Raw genomic sequence first — 26456 nt, 5'->3', positions numbered from 1 at the left:
ATCCAACTCTCACTACACTGCCAGCATCTGCAGGGTGTCCAAGTGAGGTATCTTATCTGCCTTGCCTACAAAGGAGGTAACAATACATCAACTGCCACTTCAATAATTTAAATGGAAGAGGTCTATGAGCGACATCTGTGTGTGAGCTACGTGTCTAGATCACGTGGGATTCCCGTTTTACTCCTCCTCTTCTTCCTCTTCTCTTGGAAAACTTACATAGAAACATAATAAACAAATTAAAATTGTGAAGCTATGGATTAAAGAGCTGTACATATTTGAGCTGTTCAGCATTCAGAAGTTCCACAACGTGCGTACCCTAAAGGAGCTGTGAAAACACATTGTCTTTGACTGCGTACAGAACAAAGAGGCCTTCTGCTGCTCCGCGCCAGTGCCTGCCACGCTTCAGCCATGAATGGGCTTAATTCTGCAAGTGTACTCGCTCCCCCATTTCTGCCATGGAAATTCCTGTAAGGAAATTTCCAATTCCTGTAAGGAAAGTTGGCCTCCACCACATCCAAAACATTTGAGGAATTTTCGGGAGAGATTTCAGAAACTGCTTTAAATCCGCAGTTTTTGGGTAAGTTTCAAGTTCCTACAGAGGCCACGGCAGCACGGAGCTGAAATTTCCTCTGAAAAGAGCCCTTGTCCCAGTTCTGGGCTTGGCAGGCGAGGCTGTGCCGTCCCTGCCAGGCCACCGAGGAGAGCAGGGCACCGCAACGTCCTGCGCTCAACACCTCTCCTGCCTGCACTCAGCACCCAGGGCTTTGCAGCACGCAGTGTGGGACCATGAGATCCTCCTGCCTTTACCTGGGAAAAGTCCAAGTTTTCCTTTGTTTGTAAGAATTAACGCTATTATTCTCTGGAAATACTGAAGATAAGGAATGTTTGAGCCCTCTGTGTAATGAACTGCTTAATCTTTTAAAAATATCTACTTTTCATCACATAGAAGCACTATGCTGACAACTCTTGCCTTGCTGCTCTTACTGATACTTCCCAAGCGCACTGGCATACTGGTCACTGCACTGAAACAAAACTAATCTTCTCTCAAGCAGAAGCAGTAATGGCTCCAGGAAAACGCCAACTGCTGTCTTGGATGCAGCTTTCTCCATGCTGTGGGTATCAGTGTGAGGGCTGTGGGACCAGCACAGACAGGCACACGCTCTCATGGCTTGGCCAGGCTGTGCTATCCTCAGAGCATCAGTCTCAGCTGAGCCTCCTCGGGGGCTACAGCCTGACTGAGAAACGTCTCTAGGACTCAGGGAGCAGGAATAAAGCCTAAGCACAAAACTAAGTTATTTGTGTAATGGCTCAGAGTATTTCTGTATATTCCAGAAGGACTATTCTGACACTCTATTTTATCCTTTCAAGCAGTACAGATGACAGATTTTTACTGAGCTGTTGCTTGTTTAACTACTGCATATCCTACCAAGAGACAAAAACCATCATGGAGTTCATTATACACTCTATCTTATGATACCTACCATAAATCCACCATACCCTTTTCAGATGCAAACACAAAAAGCTGTAGCTGTATTTAACTATTTTTAATAACTTCTGGCAGAACTTGATTACTTTTTTTGGGGGAAACCGCTTCTCTGGATGAGAACTTCCTCACAGCTGGTGGCTGGGTTTTCCTTTGTTTGTGGGATTATTTTTGGTGGTGCTGTTTCAAAGTATTTCATGGGCATGAAGTCATAGCTCCCTAACCCTGTGTAGCCAGGTGCCAAGCAGCACATTCTGACTCTTATTTGCCACCAGATATCTAAAACAATTTCAAGCTACCCCTGCACAATCAGAATACCGGCAAGGTAAACTAACGTTGTTCACACAGTATTTAACTGTTCACCTACCTGTAGAGAGGAGAAGCAAGGTTTTCATGCAGAGATACTCTTCATATGAGACTTGGAGCCGGGAGAGCTCTCGGGCAACCATAAGCATATGTTTGCACTGTTCATACATACATGGTAGATTCATTCTCTGCCTGAGAAATAAGAGCGTAAAAAAAAAATTTAAAAAAAACAGTTAAATGCCTAGATATCCAGAAGTTTTAAGTTAAGTTTTTCCACATGTTCTTCAGGAGCAGCAGGGGTGGCAGAGGCAGATGACAAGCTAATCGGTGATCTATCTCACCGCTAGAATGTTTGCTTTTCCTCCAGTGAACCCATTCAGAGTAACTGCCTTTGTCACCACACACAAACACTGGCCTAGAACTGCAGCACAAGGGGAGCTCGACATATTAAACCCCAGTGTTATTAAGAAAGCTCATCTTTACCAAGGGTCAATAGCTCCGTTAGCAACAGTCAACACAACAGATCAGCACAAACTTGACATAAAAATCACTTATTCAATATTGTACTCTAAACAAAGACACAGATAAAACTGAATCACAATATAAGTTAAGACTTGGCTATTCAACTACACCAATTCTTCCAAAGCTGCTATCAGCTTTCAGTTCCCCCTGCCTTAGATCTGAGAGAGAATTGTATGACGTACCCTCACAGGCATCCCAAAAAACCCCAAGTGAAAACAAGGAGGAAAACACACCTTTCTCAAGGTGCAAAAAACTAAGAATAATCAGAATTCTGTTGAGAAACTCAAGCTACTCAAACTGCACTGAAACCAAATCAGGCTCAAGTCTAAAGCCCATCGTTTCCAAACATGTGCTGCTGGACAATGCCTTTGAGTGCAACAGGACTACGTGCGGCACTGCCGTATGCCCGTATGGGATCTGAAGCTATAGGCACACACACACATACACAAACCCACAAACACTGGTGTTCCAGCAGGCTTTGATAATCAGGGAGTAAGAGCGAGAACGCAAAGTGCCCAGGAGGCACCTCACATGAAACAGGAACGAGGGTAAAATTGTCGGTGCTTGTCAGGGCACCGACACAAAGCCAGTACTTGGCTGCTTGGCACATTTTCTCTGGGCTGTATCAAAGGGCATCTTACACATCTCACATGGAGTAAATTAAACAGACTCTATGACAGGGCTCAGCAATTTTCCTCATGTAAAACTGTTACCATTTCTGGGCAGAAGGTTAAAATAAACATTATGAAATGGGTCAGCCTGTTGTTTATTTGTATCTGCTGCAAATGCAATCGCATCTGTGTGGCTGAGGGCCTGTATGAACACACAGAGATTGTTGCTTATGCTAAGATTCTGCTCACTGTGGTCCTCAGAAACCAAATGTACAACACAGCCCCCCTCCCTTCAGAGAGGTGAGGGTGCACGGGTGAGCTCTGCACTGCGCCCTGCACTGCGCCCCGGAGGGCAGCGGACCCAGGCTGCGTCAGAACAACAGGGAAGCTGAATCATTGGAGAGGCCTTAACGCTGGCAAAGGGTCTGGGAAGAGGTCCCAGACATTCCCCTCGCAGATCTTCTGGCCGGAGCATATCAGATGATCTCAGCTGCTGCAGGGCTGTGTGCAGAGGGCGGCTGTGCAAGGATCTGGGCCGAGTCGTGGCCCAGGAGCTGTGGGGGTCTCTCCTTACACCTGGCTTGGTGTCCCTGGTGCCCTTCCCTACAGGGGGCATTTAGCAGGGTTGGGAAGCCCAGGGAAGCTGCAAGGTCTGGCAGTCGCTTCACTCCACAGAAGCTGGGGAGCTGCTGATGCAGGAGGCAGAGCCGGCACCGAGGCCCCAAGGAGCACCAGGGAGCTCCTCAGAGGTGTGGAGTGGAGCACAGTGGTTCAACTCTCTTGCAATTCTTGCCATTCATATGAATTGAGACTTAAACAGCCGAGTAACAGCATTTTATTGCTTGTGAAGCGATCCTGCTTTAGTGATTGTAAATCCAGCCCTATTTGAACCACCCTCTTGTTCTGGAAGTAGCTAATATTCTTCTGTTTTTGTAAGCAGCTGCCTCAGAGAAGAACGCGCGTGGAAGCCCATGCAGCATACACGAGATGTACACATGCATTCTGGGTGGGATGCGCGTTGATGACAAAAGCATGTGATTATTTCCAACACTGCTGTGAGTCATTTAGTTCAGCTAAGTCTACAGAAGAATACAATCAGTAAATAAGACGCTGGAATTCTGAAAACCAGATGCTACTGACCCTACAGAGCTAGTTACAAAAGAATGTGAGGAAAAAACATCTGGGAATAAGAGAACTGATAAAACATTGAATATAAACTGTAATGGCTCCTAACTAGAATGAATTGGAGAATTAATATTTACTATAACAAGATTACCCTGGTGGGTTTTTTTAGGAGCACCAACACATACTTTACTGTAAAGTGCTGGGGTTTTGACCCATTGAAGAAACAGCAGGAGACCTCTGATTTAAAGCAAATTAAATGTTATTAACCTTATTAGTGACAACATCAATTATTTAAATTCCACCACATGGAGACTGTTTAAAAATTGTAAGAACGCAGATAGCCGCTCACCCCTCACCTGCTGCTCACCTTGTTTTGCAAAGCCCTTACTATAAAGAAATGATTACAGATGGTGGCCATCATCTCTGCAACTGCATGACTAAAAGATCACTTATAAACCCTATCACAAACTACTATGCTAACCAATGCTATTCTGCTTGCTTGAAGAAGTGGCATTTTAAAACATGAGATGAAGGACACAATTGCTGAAATGGCTTCAGAGTAAACACTGAAACAGATTGTCCAGAGAAGCCGTGGCTGCCCCATCCCTGGAGGTGTTCAAGGCCAGGTTGGAAGGGGCTTTGAGCAACATGGTCCAGTGGGAGGCATCCCTTCCCATGGCAGGAGCATGGAACTGGATGGGCTTTGAGGTTCCTTCCAACCCAAACCATTCTGTGATTCTGTGGTAAAAGGCAGCAGGGCATGACAGTCCACGGGGACTGACTGCAGAACCCATCCCAAAAGAAGGAGGTGCGACACAGAGAATTTGCTCTCCAGACTGCAGGCAGAAAGGTGTAACCCAACCTAATCCGCTACTGCACCTTTGAAATAGTATGTGGAAAGTAATACAACTGCATATGTCTGCGCAATAGGTTTGCACCCCCTGCATCTCAAATCAGGCCTTCTGCCCATCAGCTGAACAATCCAAATTCGCTGTTCTACTCCTCTACCACACAGAATCACTGCACAACACGAGTTCAAAATATACAAGGAAAATGATGCACAGAGCAAGAAAAACGAGGCCCAAACATTCCAGCAGATTCAGTTTTTCTTGAAAACTGATAACAAAGTTCAATAGAAAAAAAACCCCAGACATGTTCTTCCATTTGTAAAACTGTCTTTTTAGCCAGATTTTAATCAGGCTCAGACATTAATGCTTAACTGAGCCAGAACTCAGTGAATCTGGTAGGATCACACTATCGCTTTTGTGCAATAAACACACAGAACATTATGCAATTTGCCAAAACTTTTCTCTCCACCCCAGATATATCCCCAGCTTCAGAGCTGGCTTTGATAAAATGACTGATTATAATGAATGGTCGAGAAACGGTTACAATATGGAACATTTTAGTGCAAACACATCCTGCAAAAACTTCTTGATATAAATACACTTAATATCTAAAATACTTTTCTTCCATTTGACTTAAAATCTCTGAGAAATCTGCTAGAAGAGAAAGAAGTGGCAAATGACAGACTGATGTGTGACATCTGCAAGCATTTGGTCCCCTGTGGTTCACCTCTCATACCCAGGAAAACTGCATGGAGTCTAGCATCATCCTGAGAAACCTAGGAATTATTTGCATCTCACTTACTCGTTAATAATCAGATCTGGTGCAAAGCACAGCAGGTTTCCATTTGATTGTTTGTATGATCTCCACCCCAAAGCAAAAGCCATTAGGAACATCCATGAGTACTGCAGAAGGGTCATTTGGTCATCCAGGTGCAAGTTTCGGAAACCTGGAAAAATAAGTACAGAGGTGTGACGGTACTGGTTGGAAAAGAAACGAAAACAGCCTGCCATAACTTGAGACAGGACTGTCTGGACATACAGATTTGAGTTTACTCTCTCTTTCCTACGTTAATTCAGATGTCCTGCCCCTAAAGAGAGACCATTCTGACTCATGAATTCCATTATCAGACTTTTTTCTCCCAGCAGAACCATTACGTGATGCAATGCCTGGGCAACACAGGAATCACAGAGATGTTTGTGCTTGTTTTTTTTGAAACCAGGTCGGGAATGGTACTGACCAGAAGTGACCACCAGTCTCTGTCCTGTCAGGAACAAACAGATCGGCAGCTTTCCTTTCAGCTCCAGCCTCTCCCAAAGCCATTCCCTGTGCCACGTCCAAGGCTGAGATCTGACATCACTTCTGTAAGGCAATTGCTGTCTGCGCCTTCAGGTGGGAGCTGGAATAGCCACAACCCTTCTGTGTTCCCTAGGTCAGCTTAACTATGCAGCTACACTGCTTGAGAAAAAATGAACATCTTGACTCCCAAGCTGGATGCCAAAATGCCAATACCCAGCCAAAAATCCCTACAGACAGGGCGAAGAGTAGACAAGAAGGAAGCACCCACCCATGAACATGGACCCAGACAAGCTGGTACGGCAGCACGGGCCTCTAGAAATCAAAAGAGCCTCATTGCTAAAATTACTGAGGACATAATTATCTAAGAGACAGAACTAGTGCTAATAAAAAGTCAAATCTCGCATTTTCTTCTGAATTTTAGCACTCAATGGTCAAAAGGTTCAAGAAAAATGACCTAATTTGTAATAGTAGCAAATACATTTTTGCATCTGTACCTGAGGCACAAATAAGCCCAGCTATTACTAAAACTTCACCTGCGAAGGCTTTGAAGGATCCCAAAGACAGATTTTAGGCACAATAAACACTGCACTTTGTAATAAACGTGTGTATTACCTGGTATTGCCTTTGCCCACTTCACTGCAGCCACCACTTGCCGCCCACCCAGCATGTTGAGGGTGGAGAGGATGCGCCAGCTGGAGTCCGGCAGCGAGCTGTCATAGCCCGAGTACATCACCTCTGGCTCGATCACCTCCAGCAGGGACACCAGCGTGGGAGTCAGCTGTGGCAGGGTGGCAGGGACGATGCTCTTGTTGCCAGGCGTCTCAGAGACATCCCGTGTTCCCGTCACGCCAGTCTGCTGGGTTCCTTTGATCTTCTTCTTTGTTTTTCGAGCTAGGAACATTGTGGTAAGCCAGGTTAGATAATGGAAAGTGACCACATGGCAATAAAAACGCGACAGCAGAAACACGGCTCTCGATTTCCTGCAGCTCAGGCAGACGGAACTTTGAAAGCGTTTTCTGTAACTTCACTTTGATTCTAGTGAAGCTTCCAGTGGAAATGAGTTTATTTCATTTTTTAATGAAAGTCCCATTTCCATCAATGTTTCGAAGTGGGAGATAATGCCACAAGGCTTGATCCCATAGCTTTGCTCACATCCCAAATTTCAGTGAGACTCCATGCAACAGCACTGCACACATTTTATGTCCCTTAAAATCTTAACTATAGATACCATGCAGAAGAAAAGAAAAAACTACATCTTATAAGTAAGGAGGGACTCCATCTCTCAAGCCAGGGAAAACATGTTTTTGAGAATGCTGGGCAGGAGCAGATTTTTCTCTTGCCAACTCTCTTGTGTATAAATCATTGCTGTGTAATTAAACCATAAAACTCATACACCAAATAAATAAAACATCACACAGTGATGTTAACTGTGAACTACAAAAAGTTGGAGCAACAATTTTATGAGTACGTTGTCAACAATGGAGCCTCCTGCTTGACTCTCAGCTCTCCTGGACGCAGCCTGTCACATGGAACACACTGGTAACCGAGACCGAATCGCAACCCAGCTCTTTCCCTGTGTCTCAATTAATTCACTGACTTCTGTTCTGGAACTTCCAAGATAAATCAGTAGCACAAACAGGCATCGTGTAATGTTGTTTTACCTTCAGAGTTTCTACTGAGCTATTCTGAGTAGCTACTGAGCTATTATGGCTTCAAATTGCACCAGGGCAGGCGCAGATTAGACATCAGGAAAAATTTCTTCATGGAAAAGATTCCCAGGCAGTGGCAGAGGCTGCCCAGCGAGGTGGTTGAATCACCATCCCTAGAAGGATTTAAAAGCTGGGTAGATGACGTGCTCAGAGATATGTTTCCGTAGCAGACAGGTACAATTGGACTCAATGGTCTCAAAGGCCTTTTCCAACCAAACGATTCTATGATTCTATTCAGAATCTCTCGTCACCAGAAATACACCAACTCTGTGTTTAACAACATCCAAAATCCCCTCCTGACCCTGTTGCTCCCACTGGTGAGGATGGATCTTTCAGAAAGGAACCGCCAGAGGTAATAAACTCTCTGTGGACCTGACATAAACTGCCGTTTCCCAAGCGCTTGCACACCAACTGCATTGCCAAGACTGCCATGGGGGAATACCAACAGTTATTTCCCCAGAGGAAAAACTTTGTTATCCTCATCTAAATTTTGAAACAGCTACTCTGAAAGCTTTTGAACATTCTGGCATTTTTTGCCTCATTATCCTTGTTCTCAAAAGTAAACAAATAGCTTTAACTTAAATTTACATGCCCATGCCTTCAGCTTAACCAAGACACCTGGGATGGAGCATTTCCAGCCCAGAATGTCTAGCAAAATTATAAACAAAGAAATCTATCTGATAAGATGAAGTATTATGCAAGAATTTTTATAGGGCTATATTACTAGACCTGACTTAGATAAATCATTGTAGCTCACAAAAAAAAAAAAAAAAGGCTGAGATAATTTATTTCTTTACAATTTATTTGCAATTATAAATACCATAAATTTTAAACCAGCTCCTTAGGGCAAATTACAGAAGCTGATCCATACAGGTGAAGTCAGCACGGCTACAAAAGCATCCAAGATCTTCTGTTAAAAGCAAACACCTCTTCAAACCCTGATCCCTGCAGTTTGGCACCCAGTGAGATTGTCCAGGCTTCCTATTCTAACACGCTCATTCCCTGCCCATGGGATGGCCGGCCCATGCCCTGTGCAGGTGGCTCTCGCCCTGGGAGGTGACAACACTTTCCACCACCACGCTGAGGACCCAACACAGCCAGGACACTGCACACCTCACTTCTGCAATGGGATTTAGAATGACAAAGAGAGCAGAGCAGAGAATGTTATTAAGAGATCCTTCAAAAAACTGACGTAAACTCAGAATGGATGTTGGAAAAAAGCATAAATCGCCAACAGTTTAACTACAAAATGTATTCTGAAAGGTCAAAAGAATTATGAGACTGCTTTTCACAGGCATAAAACTTAATAATAAATTTCTCTTCAAACACGTCAGGAAGAGAAAGGGTGCCAAAGGACACCTAGGGTCAGCTGACAAGTAAAGCTGAACGGCAACGCAAAGGAATAAATGCAGGAATACAAAATATCACTATCACACCACATAAATCTCCAGTTCCTGCAGCTCCATAGTTGTATGTTTTCCAGTCCCCTCCAAAACATGCAAAAGAAACAAGAAAGGTCCAGAAAAGGATGAGAAGTGAGGCTTAAGGCAAGACTGATGGGAAAATGGGCTGCAATAGAAAATCATCAGCTAACACCGTACTGGTGCACAAGGAGTCACTCGTCTCAGCATAGAATTAAAATATCATATCATAGATTTTATACATTTATTTAAAAACAAGGTTGTCTCCAGTCCACTGCCTAACCGTGAAACCCACTGCAGGTGCCCAAAACCTGGAGGCACTCAAATTGTGACTGGGCAGGCTCAGAGAAGGCCAAGTGAAAGGGGCCTCACGGCGGACAGGCTAGGACCTGCTGATCTCCTGCTGTTCACGCTTATAACCAGTATTTCTGCACTGAGGATACACCTGATGGCTTTTCAAAAAGAAATTACTGTCTAAAAAATATGAAAATGTAATTATCTTTTAAAGATGAGTAATTCCTGAACTGTGACCCTAAAATAGCCAGGATGAAAGAAGCTCTTTTAGTCCCTTCTGCACTTTATGCTGCCTTCCAGTTTTCTTCTATTTACTACGAATCCTTCTGTATGACCTGTCCGATAAATCCTGTTTTGCGTTGCTGAGCTGCCAGATCTCTTTTCCCACTCAGCCATAAAAGCTTCCCCTCCACCTTTCCCAACATATTATATTACACCATCCATCCTCCAAAAAGTCCCTGTTCTCTAGAATTCCCAGCGCCAAAATTCAGGCAAACAAACTATATCTGGAATGACTCCAAACTACATGCGGAAAAGTGGTAAGTATCAGATGTTATTTGATGCTGGTGCAGAAAGGCAACTCAACCAACACATCCCAGTGCCTGCAATAGCTGTACTGGTGTCCCTCCAAATAGAGATCACATGAATCAATGCAGGAATGCAAAGGCCTCCTATTAGAGTGATAGACAGAAAGTGCTTTATTCACACAGATAAGTATATAAACATGATATATGTATTTTAAAAACATTTGAAGGACATTTTCACTGACTGAAATGGAGCTGTTCGTATCGGTATCTGACAAACACATTTTTGACATTTTTATTTTACCTGACAATTCTGATTACACAGGCATCACCACGATAACTATGCTGGCAAGTGCTGTATTAATCTCCATAGCTCAACGAAAAAAACACCAGGCATAAAATGTAGCTGACACTAATAAAAGTGTTTTATGCCATTTTACAACCACTGCTGTTGACGCAGCCATCAGTTTCTCATACACCATCCAGGACTTTAGCGGAGGACAAATATGCACTGGCACATTTAAGTTTATGTATTTAACCTGTCTTTTCTAGAGAGATTCTGAGTGACATGTAAGAATCCACAGCATGAACAAAAATAATTTCCTTTTCTTCAGTTTGAAGATATGAGCCCAATGTTAGATCTGCACCTCTGGGCTCTCTCTCTGCCTTGTGGTTTCAGTGCCAGGTCCTTCTCCTGCAGAAGGATGGGCAGGCGTCACACTTCCCTACATGAGTTCTCCTTTCTCAGATTCAGCAGAAAACCAACCAAGATCTACGTGCTGACAGGAATAAAAAACAACCCTACTTTGCGCATGTGACTCACTTCTGAAGATGCTCAGACAGAGTGATTGTGTATGAACAGGAGAAATTTTACTGTAAAAAAAAATCTTGTTTTTCATCAGAATACTCACACCCTCCATAAAAGGCAGTCTGTAATCATGCTAACGTGCTGCTCCAATAATGGCTTGAGCTTCATAAGCAGCTTCGTCTTTATTGTCTAGGACTTAGAAATGAGAAAGGGATTTGAGTGTTGGAAGTTACCTTCGAGGTTCATGCCAGCCTGAAGACATTTCCGGTAGCGGCACGCGGGACAGTTTTTCCTCCGGATTTTGTCAATAATGCAGTCATTTCTCCCAGCGCACAGATAGTTGTGCTGCCCTGGATTCAAAGACAAACAAAACGATCATAAGCTCTGCAATTACGGTTGCGGATGAAGTCATTGATTCTTTCTGTACTGTTAAGGATCTGGCGACTAAAGAATTTCTTTACTGTGTGTTTTGTTTCTTGCAAAAATAAGAACAGCATCTACATGTTTTCATGTATCTCCACATCACATAGATTTCTCGTATTTAGATACCAAAGCCAATGATTTTATCAGGTGAATTCTATTCCCAAAGCTATTTTCTCTTGCATTTCTCATACAGCTTGGTTCCAAGTTCCCTAAATAGTTTCACAAGAGATGTAAATGACATTCATAAACCCATTTTGAAACAGCACATGTCAACATTTCTACAGACACAGCTTTCATCACTCTGAAAGTCATAAAACCTCCTCCTTGTTTAACTTAAGAGTTTGAACTGGACAAACCAAGTCCTCTGGCATTTTTACGGATTCACAGATTCAGAGCAAAACTAACCCTGGAAACAGACCAACTACATTAATTAAGTAATTGTGGTTCTTAGCTGTTAAGAGCAGGGCAACAGCAGAGGACAGTGATATCTATTCTTAATTCTCTGAATGATATGAAGTGTTTCGAATTTCTTTGTATTCTAAGGAAGCCTTGAATGTTTTTCCGAATGAACCTCCCCTGTCTTCTTCATTTAATGAAAAGGAAGCTTTACTGACCCTGGGATCATCTGTGTGTCCTAAGGTAACCTAGAAAATACATCCTTGATTCACTTTACCATGAGAAGACTCATATATATAGAACAAAATAAACAGATGTCTATATGTCATTATAGCAGAACAGAGACTGTAATTTCATGTCTTACAAAGAAGCTGAACTGAGCCCACTGTGTCACACAGTAAATACAGATACCACAGGTGTAGTTTTTCCTAAGCTGTTTCATGTTTTTCCTAACAGAGCTTCATCCCCATGAAGGCACCGATTGGTTTCCTGTATTTACTTTTTACCTATTCTTGCCTTCTTTAGGTGAAAATTAGGCTATTTTTTTGTATTAGCTTTTGTAATACATCCCTGGAGGTGTTCCAGGCCAGGCTGGATGGGGCTTTGAGCATTCTGATCCAGTGGGAGGTGTCCCTGCCCATGGCATGGGGTGGAACTGGATGGATTTTGAGGTCCCTTCCAGCCCAAACCTTTCCATGATTCTATGATCATTTTTTTTTAAACCCTCTTGTTAGACGTGCCTTTGGTGGAAAACGAAAGGGAGGCTGATGCCACCTTCTGCTTCGTGCCTGGCTGCTGTCCAGCTGCGCAAAGGAACAGACTTCAGTTATCTCTGCTGCCTGAAGCCCAGGGATACTTCACAGACAAGATGCTGGTGGAAACTGGTAGTGAGCAAACAGAGATGTTTCCAAGGGAATTCCCAGCAGACAGGAGCATTTTACAGAGAGGGTGGACATGACCACTCTTTGATGCCGCAGTGCCTGTAGCACAAGCTGGGCCTGGGGCTCTGAAGCACCGGGAGACTGAATAAGCCTTCGCTTATTTGAGCGCACTGGCATAGAAAGAGGTTAGAAATTGCAGAGAAAGGCTCTAGGAGAGGGAATTAAAAATGCTGAGGAAGGAGCACAGCAGGAGGCAGAGCAGCTGAGGGAAGGCAGTGGAGGGAGGTGTGAGGATCTGCAGCAAGGCGAGGATGCGGAGGTGGGGAGGAGCAGTGAAGAGCTGGGTTGGCAGCAGGGTGGTGGTAACACACTGGGCAGTGAACAGGGCTGGATCTGGGAGCAGAGGAACTGCATCACGAGGGCTCTGAAACACCATAAAAATAAGAACTGGAACAAGATGGCTTCAGCCACCCTGGGCTCCTGAAGGAAGGCCCATTTGTGTGAAGAACCAAGTATAAACAAACAGCTGCTGCCCCAACTTCAGTCCTCCTCTTCTCTAGTTCTACCCCTTGCTGAAACACACCTTATGGTGCTTTCCTACATACTCGTGCTTTCCATTTCTGTGACTACTTCTATCACAGCACACACACGTGTGTAGACAAAGGTACAGAAAAGGGGTTCAGGCGAAAGGCTGAAGAACCAAGGCGCAGAGCCAGCCCGATCTGCAGGTGCCTGGCAGCTTCTAATAAAAAGGATATTACAGAAATTAATTCTCTCTACATATGTTCCTCATAAGAAAAATGCCTGTAAGAGACAAAAGCAAATTATTTGTTCCTTAAAATGAGCTAACAGGTCCTGGAAGGGGCTCCTGAAACCATCCACAATATCTAATCGGAAGGATTAAGGTGGAGATAATTTGTAGAACAATAGAAATGAGAGCAGAGGTAAGCCTGGAACAACTTCTTGTCATTTTTCAGCTACAAGCCTGCTTACATTTTTAACATTAACACAGTTGATACAGCCAGTTACATCACCGATCAAAAAGAATTACTCTATTGACTTAACAAATCAATACTTTTGCTCTTTAAGATAGGGATGGGCAAAATCATCACTACAACGTATCTTCAGCTGCCTATCATACTTCTGAGGGCTACCAAGTGACCTTATTCTAATCAAAGATACAGATTATTATTTGCTTCAAATAAAGAGCCTGGCTCTAAACAGGAGGTAACTCCAGCCAGGACCAGCTGGGAGTCACGAGGAGCCCAAGCAGCTCAGTGCTTTGTACTTGAGCTCATCTAGTCTCCTGCTATAGTTCAGAAACAGCTTCACCTCCTCACAGACCTGACACCCTTCTCCTCTTGTGACTGGCAAGAACTTGACTTCTCCAATGCCTCTGAGAAGCTCTGCATTACCACAGAGCTCCCTATTGCATCCAGTGAGCTGGGAACTGGGAGAAAGTGCTGCTTCTGAAAGACTGAATGATGGCTCCTCTTCGCCCAAACAGCCTTCCCCCTTCTGGAGTGAAACCCAACTTGCCAAAACACTAGCAAAAAATGACAGTCTGATTCACTTCTGAATACCCAGGGAGGGCTTCATGGAGAAGGTAGGAGAGAGGAAACCTGCAAGGCTATAACTAGGAATGACAGAACTTCAGAATTGCCCTGCATTCAGAGACATGGAGAATGTAGTCTGGCTCTTCTGCATCTCTCTCATTTTGATCCAAAGAGTCAGACATTCGGGTACCACACAGCCCACTATACAATGGCTGCTTAGGCAGCTCAGAAACCTCAAACTGCATTTCTTCTTCACATACTGCAGATTACATTTGGTTTTCCATCATCTCTGTTTTCCAGAATGATTTTCTTTCTGTGAAGAGGGAGAAACCTCGATGATCCAAACCCACATCCATGTTCCTGTTATCTCGCTATATCACACATGGAGATGTATGTAACAAATCAACACTGCTTATAGGAAATATTGTGAAACTATCATAACCTCACATACGTCAGGCTTCCCAAGTTTCAGGTACAGTTTTATACAGAAATCAGATAACATTAAACTTAAAAAAATCACAGGCTTTGCAAATATAACTCACACAGACAAACATCTGTATATAAACAGGACAAATAAACAAAAACAACAGTGAAAAAAGGAAAGAAACAAAAAGCCAAGACAATACATCCTTTTACACTGTCAGAGAATGGGAGCATTTTCACAGTGTAAATGCAATCTATGCTTCAGATAATCACACCATTATCAATGGCATTTGCCATGAAAAGAACAGTGATGTAATGGATGAGTTTTCCAGTAGATTTCTATCAAAATCATGGATTCCAGTGAGAATGAACAGGCTGGTTCGGAATGTGGGGGATACGTATGAGAATTCTATATTTTTAAACAGCAAGTCTTACCTTCTACGGCTCTTTTGAAGAAGACCTTGCAGCTGCCACAGGTCAGAACACCATAATGACAGCCTGAGGCCTCATCGGAGCAGACAAGACAGAGCTTGGGAGGTGGTCCCGTAGTCGCTGAGGTTGTGGATGGAGAAGAGCTTACATCTGATCTCATTCCAGGGCTAAAAGAAAGCATAACAACACTCTTAATTAAGATCTGTGCGATACTGGCAACTATAATACTCATTAGTGCAAGAGACACATTGCTCTTATGCTCAAAGATTACAGCGCTGCCCACCCAGTTCATGGGACTCTGAAATGGTTCCCCAAGGAATTCTGCAAAATTTAAGTAAAGCTGTATGGATTTTCACTGCCTATTTGATGAGGCCAAGATGACTTCCCCGACACATCTCTGGAGCCAAGATTCTTGCACAATTACCCTAGCCTTTAAAATTGACTCCTAAAACACACTTTCATTCCATATTGTTTTCATTCCTGTCACATTCCTGCAGCCTGCATTGGGTCCTACACACGGTTCCTTTCCAGTATCACCACAGAGTTTTCTGCTGGATACTATTATGCAAGAAGCTGTGCAAATTAAGCCACATGCTGACATATATTTACAGCAAAATAACCATTTCACCTCTGCACTTTATGAAACGACTCTCTCTTCCTAATTCCAGGACCTATTTTTCCATGCAAACATACAGGCCATCTACAAATACGGGTTAGCTCTGTAACAAAAAACTACCCTTGTTAGAACAATAAGCAGTCTATTGTAGTCCCCTCCAAGCTGCTTCTTATCAGGGCTGAACCAGCAGTGGTTCTGCCAGAGCTTATTTTCACAAAGTTTTAAACCTTTAAAATGCAATTTCTATACCGTATGCTTAATCTAAAGTGATTTTTATAGACTATTTTGTCCAACCGGGTTCCAGTCACTTCCCAAATGAAGCCAGAAAATAACAGCCTGAGCTCTGGCCCACACTTTGAAAGAGGCACACTAGGACCTGGAGACAACGAACTGTGCTGAACCACGCGATGCCCAACTCCTCTGGCTGAAGAGACCCTTCCCTGCCATGCTGCTGGAACCGCTGCTCATCTCCAACACAGGTCACAGCTTGGACACTTCTGCCCCTCCCAGCAGAGCCCAGTTGACTCCGTATTCGGAGTGGGAAGGTCTCTGTGCCCGTCAAGCTGTCCCGAGTGGCACAGGGCAGCCTCACCATGGCCAGAGCCGTTCAGAGCCCCAGAGCTGTGCCCAGCTCCTTCATTCTGGACAGGTCTGCTCTCCCTCCAACATTTCAGACGGAAACCAGAGCTCAGAGGGCAACCCTTGGCTTGCAAATCCATTCCCGGACCTTTGCTCCCTTGCAGCTTTCTTGTCCAATTAGACAAAGAATTCTGACTAAAAAGCTTTATTCCCTCTCATGCACATTTGTTACTTTCTTCTGTTGTTTGGATTCCCTCCCCACTTACTGATCCATTTGGAAAAAGGAATTAAATTGTTTCTCCACTTTGTAGTCTCATAGACCCCCCCAAATACCAACACTTAACTCAAAATCAAGCAAAAAATCCTATTTAAAGCAGTAATCACTGAGAAGTCACGTGTCCCCCATAACCTTCCCTGTTTTCTCTGAAGTTTCAGGCCCAGCAGTAGCTTTTCTTACACTAAAAATCTCAGTTTAAATATTGAAATAGAGGCCAGGAGTCTGTGGTTTTAAATAAGGGATACATAACCTGAGAGCTTCATTTAATTAAAATGATTCAAACCAGAGAAAGATGGAAAGTCTTTCCAGGCATAGTTTTGAAGACAGCTAATTCAGACACAAAAATTAAACTCTTTATACCTTACACATTTCAGACAAAAGCAGTTTTAAGGAAACACTCATCAATGTCACAGAAACCATGGCAGCACCAAACATATTGCCCCCAAATTTCTCAATCGCCTGTAATTTTTAAAACAGGGCTCATTTTCTGTACCAGTCCTACAGAAAATGTAATATGAGAAAGAAAACAGATGATGTGCCTTACAAACCTAAAAATACCTTATCACATTGATTAATAAAGCAGTAGCCAGCAATCTAATCTGGGCTGCTGGCGTATCTTTTCAAGCCCGGCTGTATCAGATAAGGCCAATATTTACTGACGGTGTGGAGAGCAGCCAGACACCGACCAGCCCCTGGTTGTGTAAAACACAATCCCGCTTGTCTGAAACACGGTGGACAAGACAGGTTGCAGTGCATAAGGACTCCTGCAAGAGCCACAACAAAACAAACTTGAGGTTTAATATAAATCTTTAACCTATGAAGCAGTAAAAGACAAACAGCCACTCCCCAAGAAGGAGGCACAGGAGGGAAGTTTCACCACAAGGTAATGTCACCATAAAGAAGTTACCTTCCAGTTATTTTCAGAAATGTTTTGAAACTCAAGAAAAACTTAATTCTAAACTCTGATTCTTATTGAAACAAAAGAAAAAGTCAAAAAGTATAGATGAGAAAGGAAAAAAAAAAAAATCTAAATTTTCAGGGTTCCAAATTTGTAAACATATTAATTAAATTTTATTCTGGGAGGCAAAGTGTTATTTGTTTAAGGGCACTGAGCTCCATTCTCATGTACTGTCTATAAATACTGTACATACTATCTATACATAATCTAATTTATTTGTTTGCATTTATTATTTCCAGTCGAGGAAACATATAAGGGTAAAAAGGAAAGACTCAAAGACAAGAACATGCAGCCACAGCAACGAGCTCTGCAGAAACCAAGCTGTTTAACCAAAGCCATGTCTGTGTTAATCATTGACCACAAGTTTCCAAACCAGGCTCAAGGTTCAAACTCTGCTGAATCTGGGTGGGGTGATGTTTGTGACGGTGCGAAGTTTTCCCTCCTCGGGGTCCCCGTCCCCTGCGGCTCACGTTGCCCATCCACGGAGGTCGGTGGCCAGGGCCTGGGGGTCGGCAGGGCTGTACGGGCAACCATTCAACCCCCAGCCCCACCGCCTACTACGAATACGTGAGCAGAAAGGAGGCAGATAGGTTTCTTCAGAAGACAGAATAACTTACTCCACTGCAGCTCTTCATTACTGAAATAAACAACTGCTTTTTCCTCTTTTCTGCTTTCTCACACTAGAACAAGTCCCTCCATAACACAACACACAGCACACGCTCTCGTACACGGAACCTACAAACCCTCCAACGTTATTTTTTAACTATACTACCTCTCTGTTACATTATTAAACAAAAAACCTCTAGTGAGATAATGCGGATCCAAACACCTTCAGCAATCAAACTATCAGCCCTTCCCAGGCTGCCGCTGATGATTCTCTACCAGCACATGAATGCTGAGGACGATCAGCCCCAGTCCCACGTTGCCCAGCCTCAGCACTCTTCTGCTGAAGGGTAAACTCTTAAAAAAATGCAGATTAAATTAGCACCAGTAGCTAGTTCCACATGCACAACGAGAAGGGGACTTGTGTAATTATAAAACTAACAGCATTTACAGCAAAAGGCTGCAAGCAACAGAACAGCAGCATCACAGGAAACCCGAGGGGCTGCGAGGAAAGGCAATTTTCACCTTTTAAAAAATCTACCCCAAAGAAAAGTGCAAGGGAAATGCAGAATACAAGGGTTTTTTCCAGATAGACAGACCATTAAGGCAATCCCTAATGGCAAATTACAGAAACTGAAGGCTTGCAAACAGTTCCTAAGGGAAGGCTATTCATGTCCAACTGCAACTCCAAGGGAAGAAATGGACGCAATATGTCCAAGGTCGGGAGAAACAGCTCAGAATTTGGCTATTTTGATTAATCTTTTGATAAGATTAATCATTTTGCTCCTACGCCTAATCTAATGCTGCAAGCATGAGCTGCATTCACTCCCGATACAGCCAGACCGCAAAACACTGCGCACCAGGAGCCCTGGGTCTCCAGCCGAAGTCTCCTCAGCCTTGCACCAGCATGTTCTCAACAGTGAGCTCCTTATCTGCACGAGCAGTATCACCAAACCAGCAGTAAAGAAACGATTTTCAATGTCATCGCCATCCGGGCCTCATTCTTATCTCCTAGCAATGAGAACAATGTAAACATTCGGCTGCATGCACCAACTGATGACATTTTTTGAATTACTTGCTTCTTTCTTTATTAACTCGAGAAACTAGTAACTATTTTTCAAACCCTCTTGGGCAAGAAAGTAGTTTGCAGCTCAAGCAAAAAAGAACTTTCAAACATGGCTCCTGACACTACCTTTGGATGGCCGTGTAAAAATAAAAGTCTATTTGCCAAAGGAAAACAAAGTCAAAACTGTGTTTTACTGAGAACCTGAACTGGTTATGATGGTCTCTCCGTCCTTTGTAACACACTCACTTGGGGTTAAATAGACTGAGAACTGGTACGAGCTGGCAAGGACCAACACAGTCGTCCAGGGCTGCCCGCAGGCACCCACGGGGCGCTTGGCTTGGTCCAGTCGCCACCGCGGGCGTCAAACACACATGATTCACCTGGTTAGAGGTGCTCTGGGGTGCCAACTCACACGCTACCAGAGACTGTGGGAGCGTACAAACCCCAAACTAACCAAACACACCATCCACATAACGGCAGAAGAGGCAGGTTCTGTATAAAAGTTTTCCTTCTCAATTTGTACTTAAACCAGAAACCAAATGGTTTGGTAAAGTGCTATTCTTGATTGCAGGCGTGTCCCTAGTGATGCCATAATAAATTAAAAATCCACTACAGATCACAGCATTTAACGTATTTAACTAAAGCCTGCGAATAAAATCATCCAACATCACCGCTTTAACCCCCGTTGGAAAGCCAAGATGACTGACACCATTTCCTTTATCGTGCATCCAGATAAATGCCGTAGCATGACCTGATAAATCAGGAAACCAGATTTTGACCTAACGGTCCAGCACTGTGCGCATGCCCACAGCACAACCAAGATAACCCCAACACAAGGAATGTGTCACTCAGAAAGGCCATGGCCAAACTGGCTTCACTGGTGGATGCAGGAACTCCCTGTAGAGAAAACACAGTATTCGATAGCCAGTGCCACCCTCCACATCACCGAGCGCAGGTTCCCTTTGCTCTCTGATTCTACACGGTATTTGCTCTGCGGCTGAGAAGCAGCATCCCACCACCTGGGATGGGGCATGGGCTGAGGAGCATCCCCGTGCTGGGGAGAGGGAGTGGGCTGGTGGGCATTCTCACAGCGGGGACAAGGCACTCTCCAACCCGGGCCGGCGCTGGGTGGCTCAGCGGCGCCCCGGCAGCTCCAGCATCACGGACACCCCAGGCAGCCCTTCTCCCCGCTCCGAAATGGCGCCCGCTACCATTTTAGAGCTCACACCGGAGAGAGAAAGAAACACTCGGCAAGTGAGCGACACGACGCTTTTTTCCCTTTTGGATACTCTCCAGAACGTAAAGGTTTCAAGGGCACAGGCAAAGCTTTCTTGGAATGGATAAATGGTAATTGATGTTGCAGCTGCAACCTTAGCCAGAGCTCTTGGGATTTCAAACATACTACAGCCCTCAAGTATTTATGACCAGAATATGATAATTAAATTAAATGTTCTCAACTTTTATATTTATTGCAGTGCTCCAGTAAAGTAGCCAAATAGCCTTACCTTCAAGTGTAGGGCAAAATTTCTATATGAATCAATTTATGCACATTTTTTCAAAGAGGTTGTGGGTTTTTTTAATTTCCTTGTGCATCTCTGCTTCCCTAAATAAAGAGGCAGCAAAAAAACCCCCAACACGCATGGCAGAAGCCAGTACCTTTATACTTTGTACATCCTTTACATAAAAATATGGAATCAAATCATCCTGGGCCATCCTAATTCTTTACACTTTCCTGGATAACAAGATACATATCTGATCTACAGATAATTTTACCAGGGGGTTGTGGATTATATAAAAACTTGACTTTGAAGAACTCAATCTTGCAGCTTTCTATGCATAAGTACATACTCTGTTTACAACCTAGGGTACATCAGGTCTCTGCAAAAACGACCCTCATGAGGAAGCACATGAGACTAATGCGCATTCAGCAGAAGAAAGCTCAAATATCTATCTAATCAGCTTGATTTGTAAGTTTTTTTCATTTTAAACACAACATACGACACTGTTCCTCGTCCATTCAGCCTCCAATCTCAACAGCGACAGGGATGCTTTCCCTCTGTGACACCATCCTGGGAGCAGTTCCTCAGTTTTCTGAACTAACCAGAAGCCCAAGTACCCACCAAAAATACATTATCTTAACACAGGTCCTTTAACACACTAATTTCATTTGCTGGCACGTGGAATTCAACAAGAACTCTGGCACACAGATATTCTGTCGTTACTAGAACAGACCTGTGAACCTGGATCAGTCACAACATTTGAGCTTATCCCATACAGTCAGCACGTATCAGAAAGGCATTTCACTCCTTAGTGCAGCTGCCTTATTAATGTGGTAGCAGAGGAAATGAACTTGAAATATTAACGAGGGTTTGTTCCATCAATGACCTCAGTGCGAGCTGTGGGCGCTGCTCTGGTCTCCTGAAGGCGAACGCCTGTGTCAATCACAAGACTGCAGCCACAAGCTGCCAAAGTGATGTTGCTAGGAAAGAAGGCAAGAGACATCTGGAAAGCTGACTCCAACATACATGGAAAAATATTAATGGAACTGTAAGAAACGCAGTAAAAGATTAAAGTGATCTGCAACAGCCACAGAACAGATATTTTAAAAGCTGCAGGATAATGCTGGCATAGTCAAATTGAGTCATAAGGCTATAAATAAATTCAGGCTGGTAATTACAAAGTTCATTTCTGCTATTTAAAAAAAGTCAAGACTCCTGCTGCCAGTGTAACCCTCTCACAGCAACCCTGACGCTGGTTTCCATGGATGTTCAGTCTCACGCAGCACTACGTGACTATTTTCTGCTTTGCCAAAACCAAAAAAAAAGGCAATTAAAAATTAAAATAAAATCAATAAGTAAAAATAAGAAAGTAGCAACAAAACCTTAATTCTTCTTCTTCTGAGGAGGAAGGAAAGATGGAAGTGGGGTAAGAGAAGCAAAAAGGAATGTTCCTTCCCCAATTCTCTCTCAAGGCCTTCATGGAAGCTCTGTTTAAAAGTGGAACCGATACTAAAAGAAAGCCAAGATGGTAAATTCTTCAGTGCCCACCCTCCATTTCCTCGCTGGTCCGTAGAAAGCCTTGCACAATGTGTCTTTACCCTTGGCATAGGCTTTCACACGTTTTTGTCAATGAAAACAACATATTTACATGCGGAGCAGTTTATTATGGAATATTAACCAACGCATTGCATTCTGGGCTCTGCTTCAGTGGGAATATATGGAGAGGAGGGCTGGGGACGCGCGCCAATGCTAGGGTTTGGCCTCGGTCCATTTGATGCCGGTCCAGGATGACTGGGTTGACTGTTGAGTCACAGGTTGGTTCAATTGACATTATTTCACATCTGACTGGTTATTGTTCTCTAAACTTTGAACGGCAGTCCAGAAGCTCAAAAAACACGAGTGAAGCAAAAAGAAAGGGACCAAAGCAGAGTTCAAATAAGATTCTTAAGCAAGAAAAATACTCTCCTTAAATGACATCTGCTTTTAGCAGAGATGGCTAAAAAACCAAAACATACCTCACAAGTTAAAAAAATGCTGTTCTATGACCAGATACCAGTAACACCCACTATTAACTTCAAAATCACTGAAGAAATGCCAACATCTTCTCCTCCTCCTATCAACAGAACGGTGGGAAGGAGAAGTGAACCTTTTCCCCACCAAACCAAATTAACAGATAGAACAGCAGAATACTCCTGAAATACCAATCACTGCTAATTCACCACAGCCCAGCCTCCATTCAAACTGGAAATAAAACAACTTCACCTCAAGTTACTCTTTAGGCACTGAAGCTTCTACTCCAGGTGAGGGGACCCCACAAATACCACTTGTTTATGTTTTAAAGACAGAGCAGTGTTTCACATGGCTATGATCAGAAATGAGCTCGTTATTCAGATGCACTGCATTTACAACAGGCATTTATAGTGAAAAAGGCTGATGCCTCTGATTCTCAACATATCTGCTTGACTCGCTGCACCCCACTGCAGTTCCCAGGTATGTCTGCCGCAGGTTTTGATCCCATGTGAGGGAAATTCAATGCAATACCCACTTTTTTCAGAAAGCTGCTCGGCAGCTCAAGCAGAGTTGAAACTGGAGTAGTTTTTAATGAAAGTGATGCAGTGAGCAGGGAGATGGAGCTTTGTCACAGTATTCTAGCAAGGAGGGAATCAACTTCCTGAAGTACAACAAATAAACAAATCCCAATAAAACCATCCTATTTAAGTACTTTGCTGGAAGACAAAAATACTTCTGATGCTGGTGAGCTTTCAGGCACAGAAGAGAATGAATGCAATTGTTCTTCTCAGTGCTAGTGGCCAGAACTGATGGGCAGTGCCAGCTTTGTATTAAGAATTGTGTGAAGTGCCACCCCAACACACGCGGATCATGTTCCACACTCAGTTGTGAGCAATAACTTCATTTGAAAGGGCAAGGATTCTTTTTTTACCACAACAGAGACAGAACAGTAATTCTTGCAGAAGCAAATTCAAAACTTTGGGTGACTTGGAAATCAGAAAGCAGCTGAAGGAGACCGTGACGGCACGCTGCTAAGTGCCCGGAGGTACAGCCCAAGATCTCCCACTCTGACCACTACCAAAAGGCCTGCTGCCAGTTCGCGTTTAGTTTTTGAAGCATTTTATCTTTCATATCCAGACCTCTCTGTATACACAGCAGTGCTTAAAAATGAGCAAAATGTCTAAAAGGTCTTCTCCAAAGCCTCACCGATGCTTCTAACACCCTTAACATCACTGCACTTCACGTCAACTGGTCTCTGACACTTTTGAAGCAGAGAAAATATACAGATCCACTCTTCTTATGCAGGAAGAGGAAGAAAAGCACGTGCTATGTTTGTTTATTGACACAAAACCAGCCATCTAAACGTGTGCATTTTCAAAAGGACAAGCAACAAGTACTACCACAGATCTGAGAGATGTGTCCAGCGATTGTACACAATTGCCACAGCACTTTTAAGTCAGCTTTATTCAATTATCCAGTAGAGTGCTCTAACTACTTTTGTCAACACTGTTAAGCAATTGCAGATACAATTTCTGCTGTAACACGCACGCACGGTTATTATCTGCTTGTGTTTCCCCCTGGCAGTCACGTCACACACTCAAGTCTACCAAGATGTTTCATCACACCCCTCTTGTTGTCTCCTCCCGGACTGTACAAGTGCTTCTTACCTTAGGTTTTAACCCATGACACTTTTAGGTCTTGCCTTCTTCCTCTCTCCTGGATTTCCCCTATTATTTTATCCCTGTCCTCCGCTCCCTTCCTCCACCCAGATGAAGGAAGCTCTATCCCTTCCTTGCTGAACCTCGCACAGTTTCCTGGCCACATTGTTCATCTCTGCCTCTTTGTATATTTTCTCTTCCTGAGCAGCACTGGGAACCCCTCCCAATTTCAGCTCCATCTGTGATGTCCATTAACAGGTTGTTTACCCCTCTCAGAGAGCTACATGGAGGGGACCAGGCAAGGATCCTGGAGTTTTATACATTTATCTCCATACCGCTGCCCTTTTCAGAGTGCATCTTGTGCTTCTTACGGATCACTCTGAACAGCAGGCAGTATTTCAGGTTTGAAACAGAGGGTGCCCCAATGTTATTTGAGAAAAACATCCCCACTTTTCTGGTGGGAAACATATTTCACCTTCCTGAATGTCAGTGTCCACCACAAGCTGATGCGCTCTTTCAAAGCTCCTGATGGATATTGCCAACCTTCTACCAACCACCTCCATCTTTTTCTTTCAATACCTTTCACTAGCGACTTGGTCACTCAGATTTGCTGGTAGATCACGATATCTCAAACAGAAAATTTTAACTATGATTTACTTAATGTAACATATGTGGCATTCACATCTGCAATGCATTTTTGAGTCGTTGCTGTTTAGTTTACAAAATCTGTTCCAGTAAGAGAGCTGTAGTATTCCTTACAGAAAAATGGAGAGCTGTTTACTGCTGATCTACAGGATAAGGCAGAATTCTCTGCATGGTGACTTTAGGAGGGGTTAGAGATCATTCCACTCGCTGCCTGAAGAAAACAGGCATTAACTCAGTTTTTAAAACCTGTGTATTGGCCAGCAGGTCCTTACTTCCTTATAAAAGTGCAATTATAAATGCTACTGACAAAACAGGTATTTAATCAGGTTCTCATGTTTCTCGTGAAGCCAAACAATATAAAAATACAAAACTAATGCTTTTTGAGCTGCAGCCAGGAATGGCTTCAAAGCACAGAAGGTGCTGTAAGAACCTGAAAAGAGCACACAAGAGACAAGACCCTGGCAAAGCCAAAGACATTGGATAGGGAGGGGAAAATGAAGGTTTACCTGCCAATTCCTTCAGCATTTCTGGTACCTGTCAGATGAACAGCCAACCAACCCTACCTTTTAAATATATTTACATGAAGTAACTGGGGGAAAATACCCAAAACATTTCATCAGACATTATTGAGAAGAATCCACTGAGTACAACTTTCATTCACCTAAGTCATTGCTTTGCAATCAGCTTTGTCAGTAGTGCATCTTGCAGAAAGAAAACCAACCAGCATCTGAACTGCCACGGCACAGACCCACCAAAGGGCAGAAAACCACACACAGAAACAAGATTTTTACCCCAAACACTTCACTGTTACAGGGTTAGGCAGCTGAGTACACCTTCTAGGGCAAAGCCGGTGGAAATTTCCAAAAAGAAAAACTTGAAACTCAATAAACTGTCTCCATATTTGTAAAGCACAAATTAAAGATCATGTAAAAATGTATCTTTTTATAACAGTAGCATCCAAATCTCCAATTAATTTAAATGCTGCCCGTCTCACTACCGCTCAGCATCATGTGCCCGAGTCTGGCTCTAGTTTGTAAGTAAAGTCCATAACTGATACTTAAACATACAGAGTTGAATAGAAATGTTGACATTCAGGAAGTCTTAGTTTTTCAAATAAAGAGCACATTATGGTTTTATCTAACCCACAGCACTCTGATTTTAAACTAAGATTTCTCTCATCACAGCAACAATAACTCCCGCTGCCACTGCATCTTCATGAGCTGATCCAATGGGTCAGTGAATGTCAGCACTGTACGAGAAAATCTTTTTTTGCTCTTGTGCAGCTTCTCTTAGATTGATGGAGCTTCACAGACATAACCTTTATGAAAGAGGGAAGTGGTTACTTCAGACAGCCGAGCCCAAAGCAGTACAGAGGCGTCCAGACACGTCAACAAGAGAAAGGTTCAAACCTAGAGGGGAGCGGGGCCAGGATGGTTCCTGCAGCGCGCAGCTCGCGCTCCTCCGAGTGTCCGCAGGCCCTGATAAC

At 43.5% G+C, this 26456-nt stretch overlaps 1 protein-coding gene across 1 annotated transcript in view; it reads right to left on the bottom strand.

Annotated features, from left to right (window-relative positions):
- NR3C1 (nuclear receptor subfamily 3 group C member 1) overlaps positions 1-26456 on the bottom strand; it is a 58979-nt gene that overhangs the window by 6113 nt on the left and 26410 nt on the right. The window contains exons 3-7 of the mRNA XM_069869451.1: positions 15063-15226; positions 11182-11298; positions 6805-7083; positions 5698-5842; positions 1851-1981 (exon numbers count right to left, since the gene is read on the bottom strand). Coding sequence (XP_069725552.1) covers positions 1851-1981; positions 5698-5842; positions 6805-7083; positions 11182-11298; positions 15063-15226 — 836 coding nt within the window. The remainder of the gene's footprint in view (positions 1-1850; positions 1982-5697; positions 5843-6804; positions 7084-11181; positions 11299-15062; positions 15227-26456) is intronic.

Source organism: Phaenicophaeus curvirostris, chromosome 15 (assembly GCF_032191515.1).
Source record: "Phaenicophaeus curvirostris isolate KB17595 chromosome 15, BPBGC_Pcur_1.0, whole genome shotgun sequence".
Lineage (NCBI taxonomy): Eukaryota > Metazoa > Chordata > Aves > Cuculiformes > Cuculidae > Phaenicophaeus > Phaenicophaeus curvirostris.
This window is presented reverse-complemented; position numbering and strand designations above follow the sequence as displayed.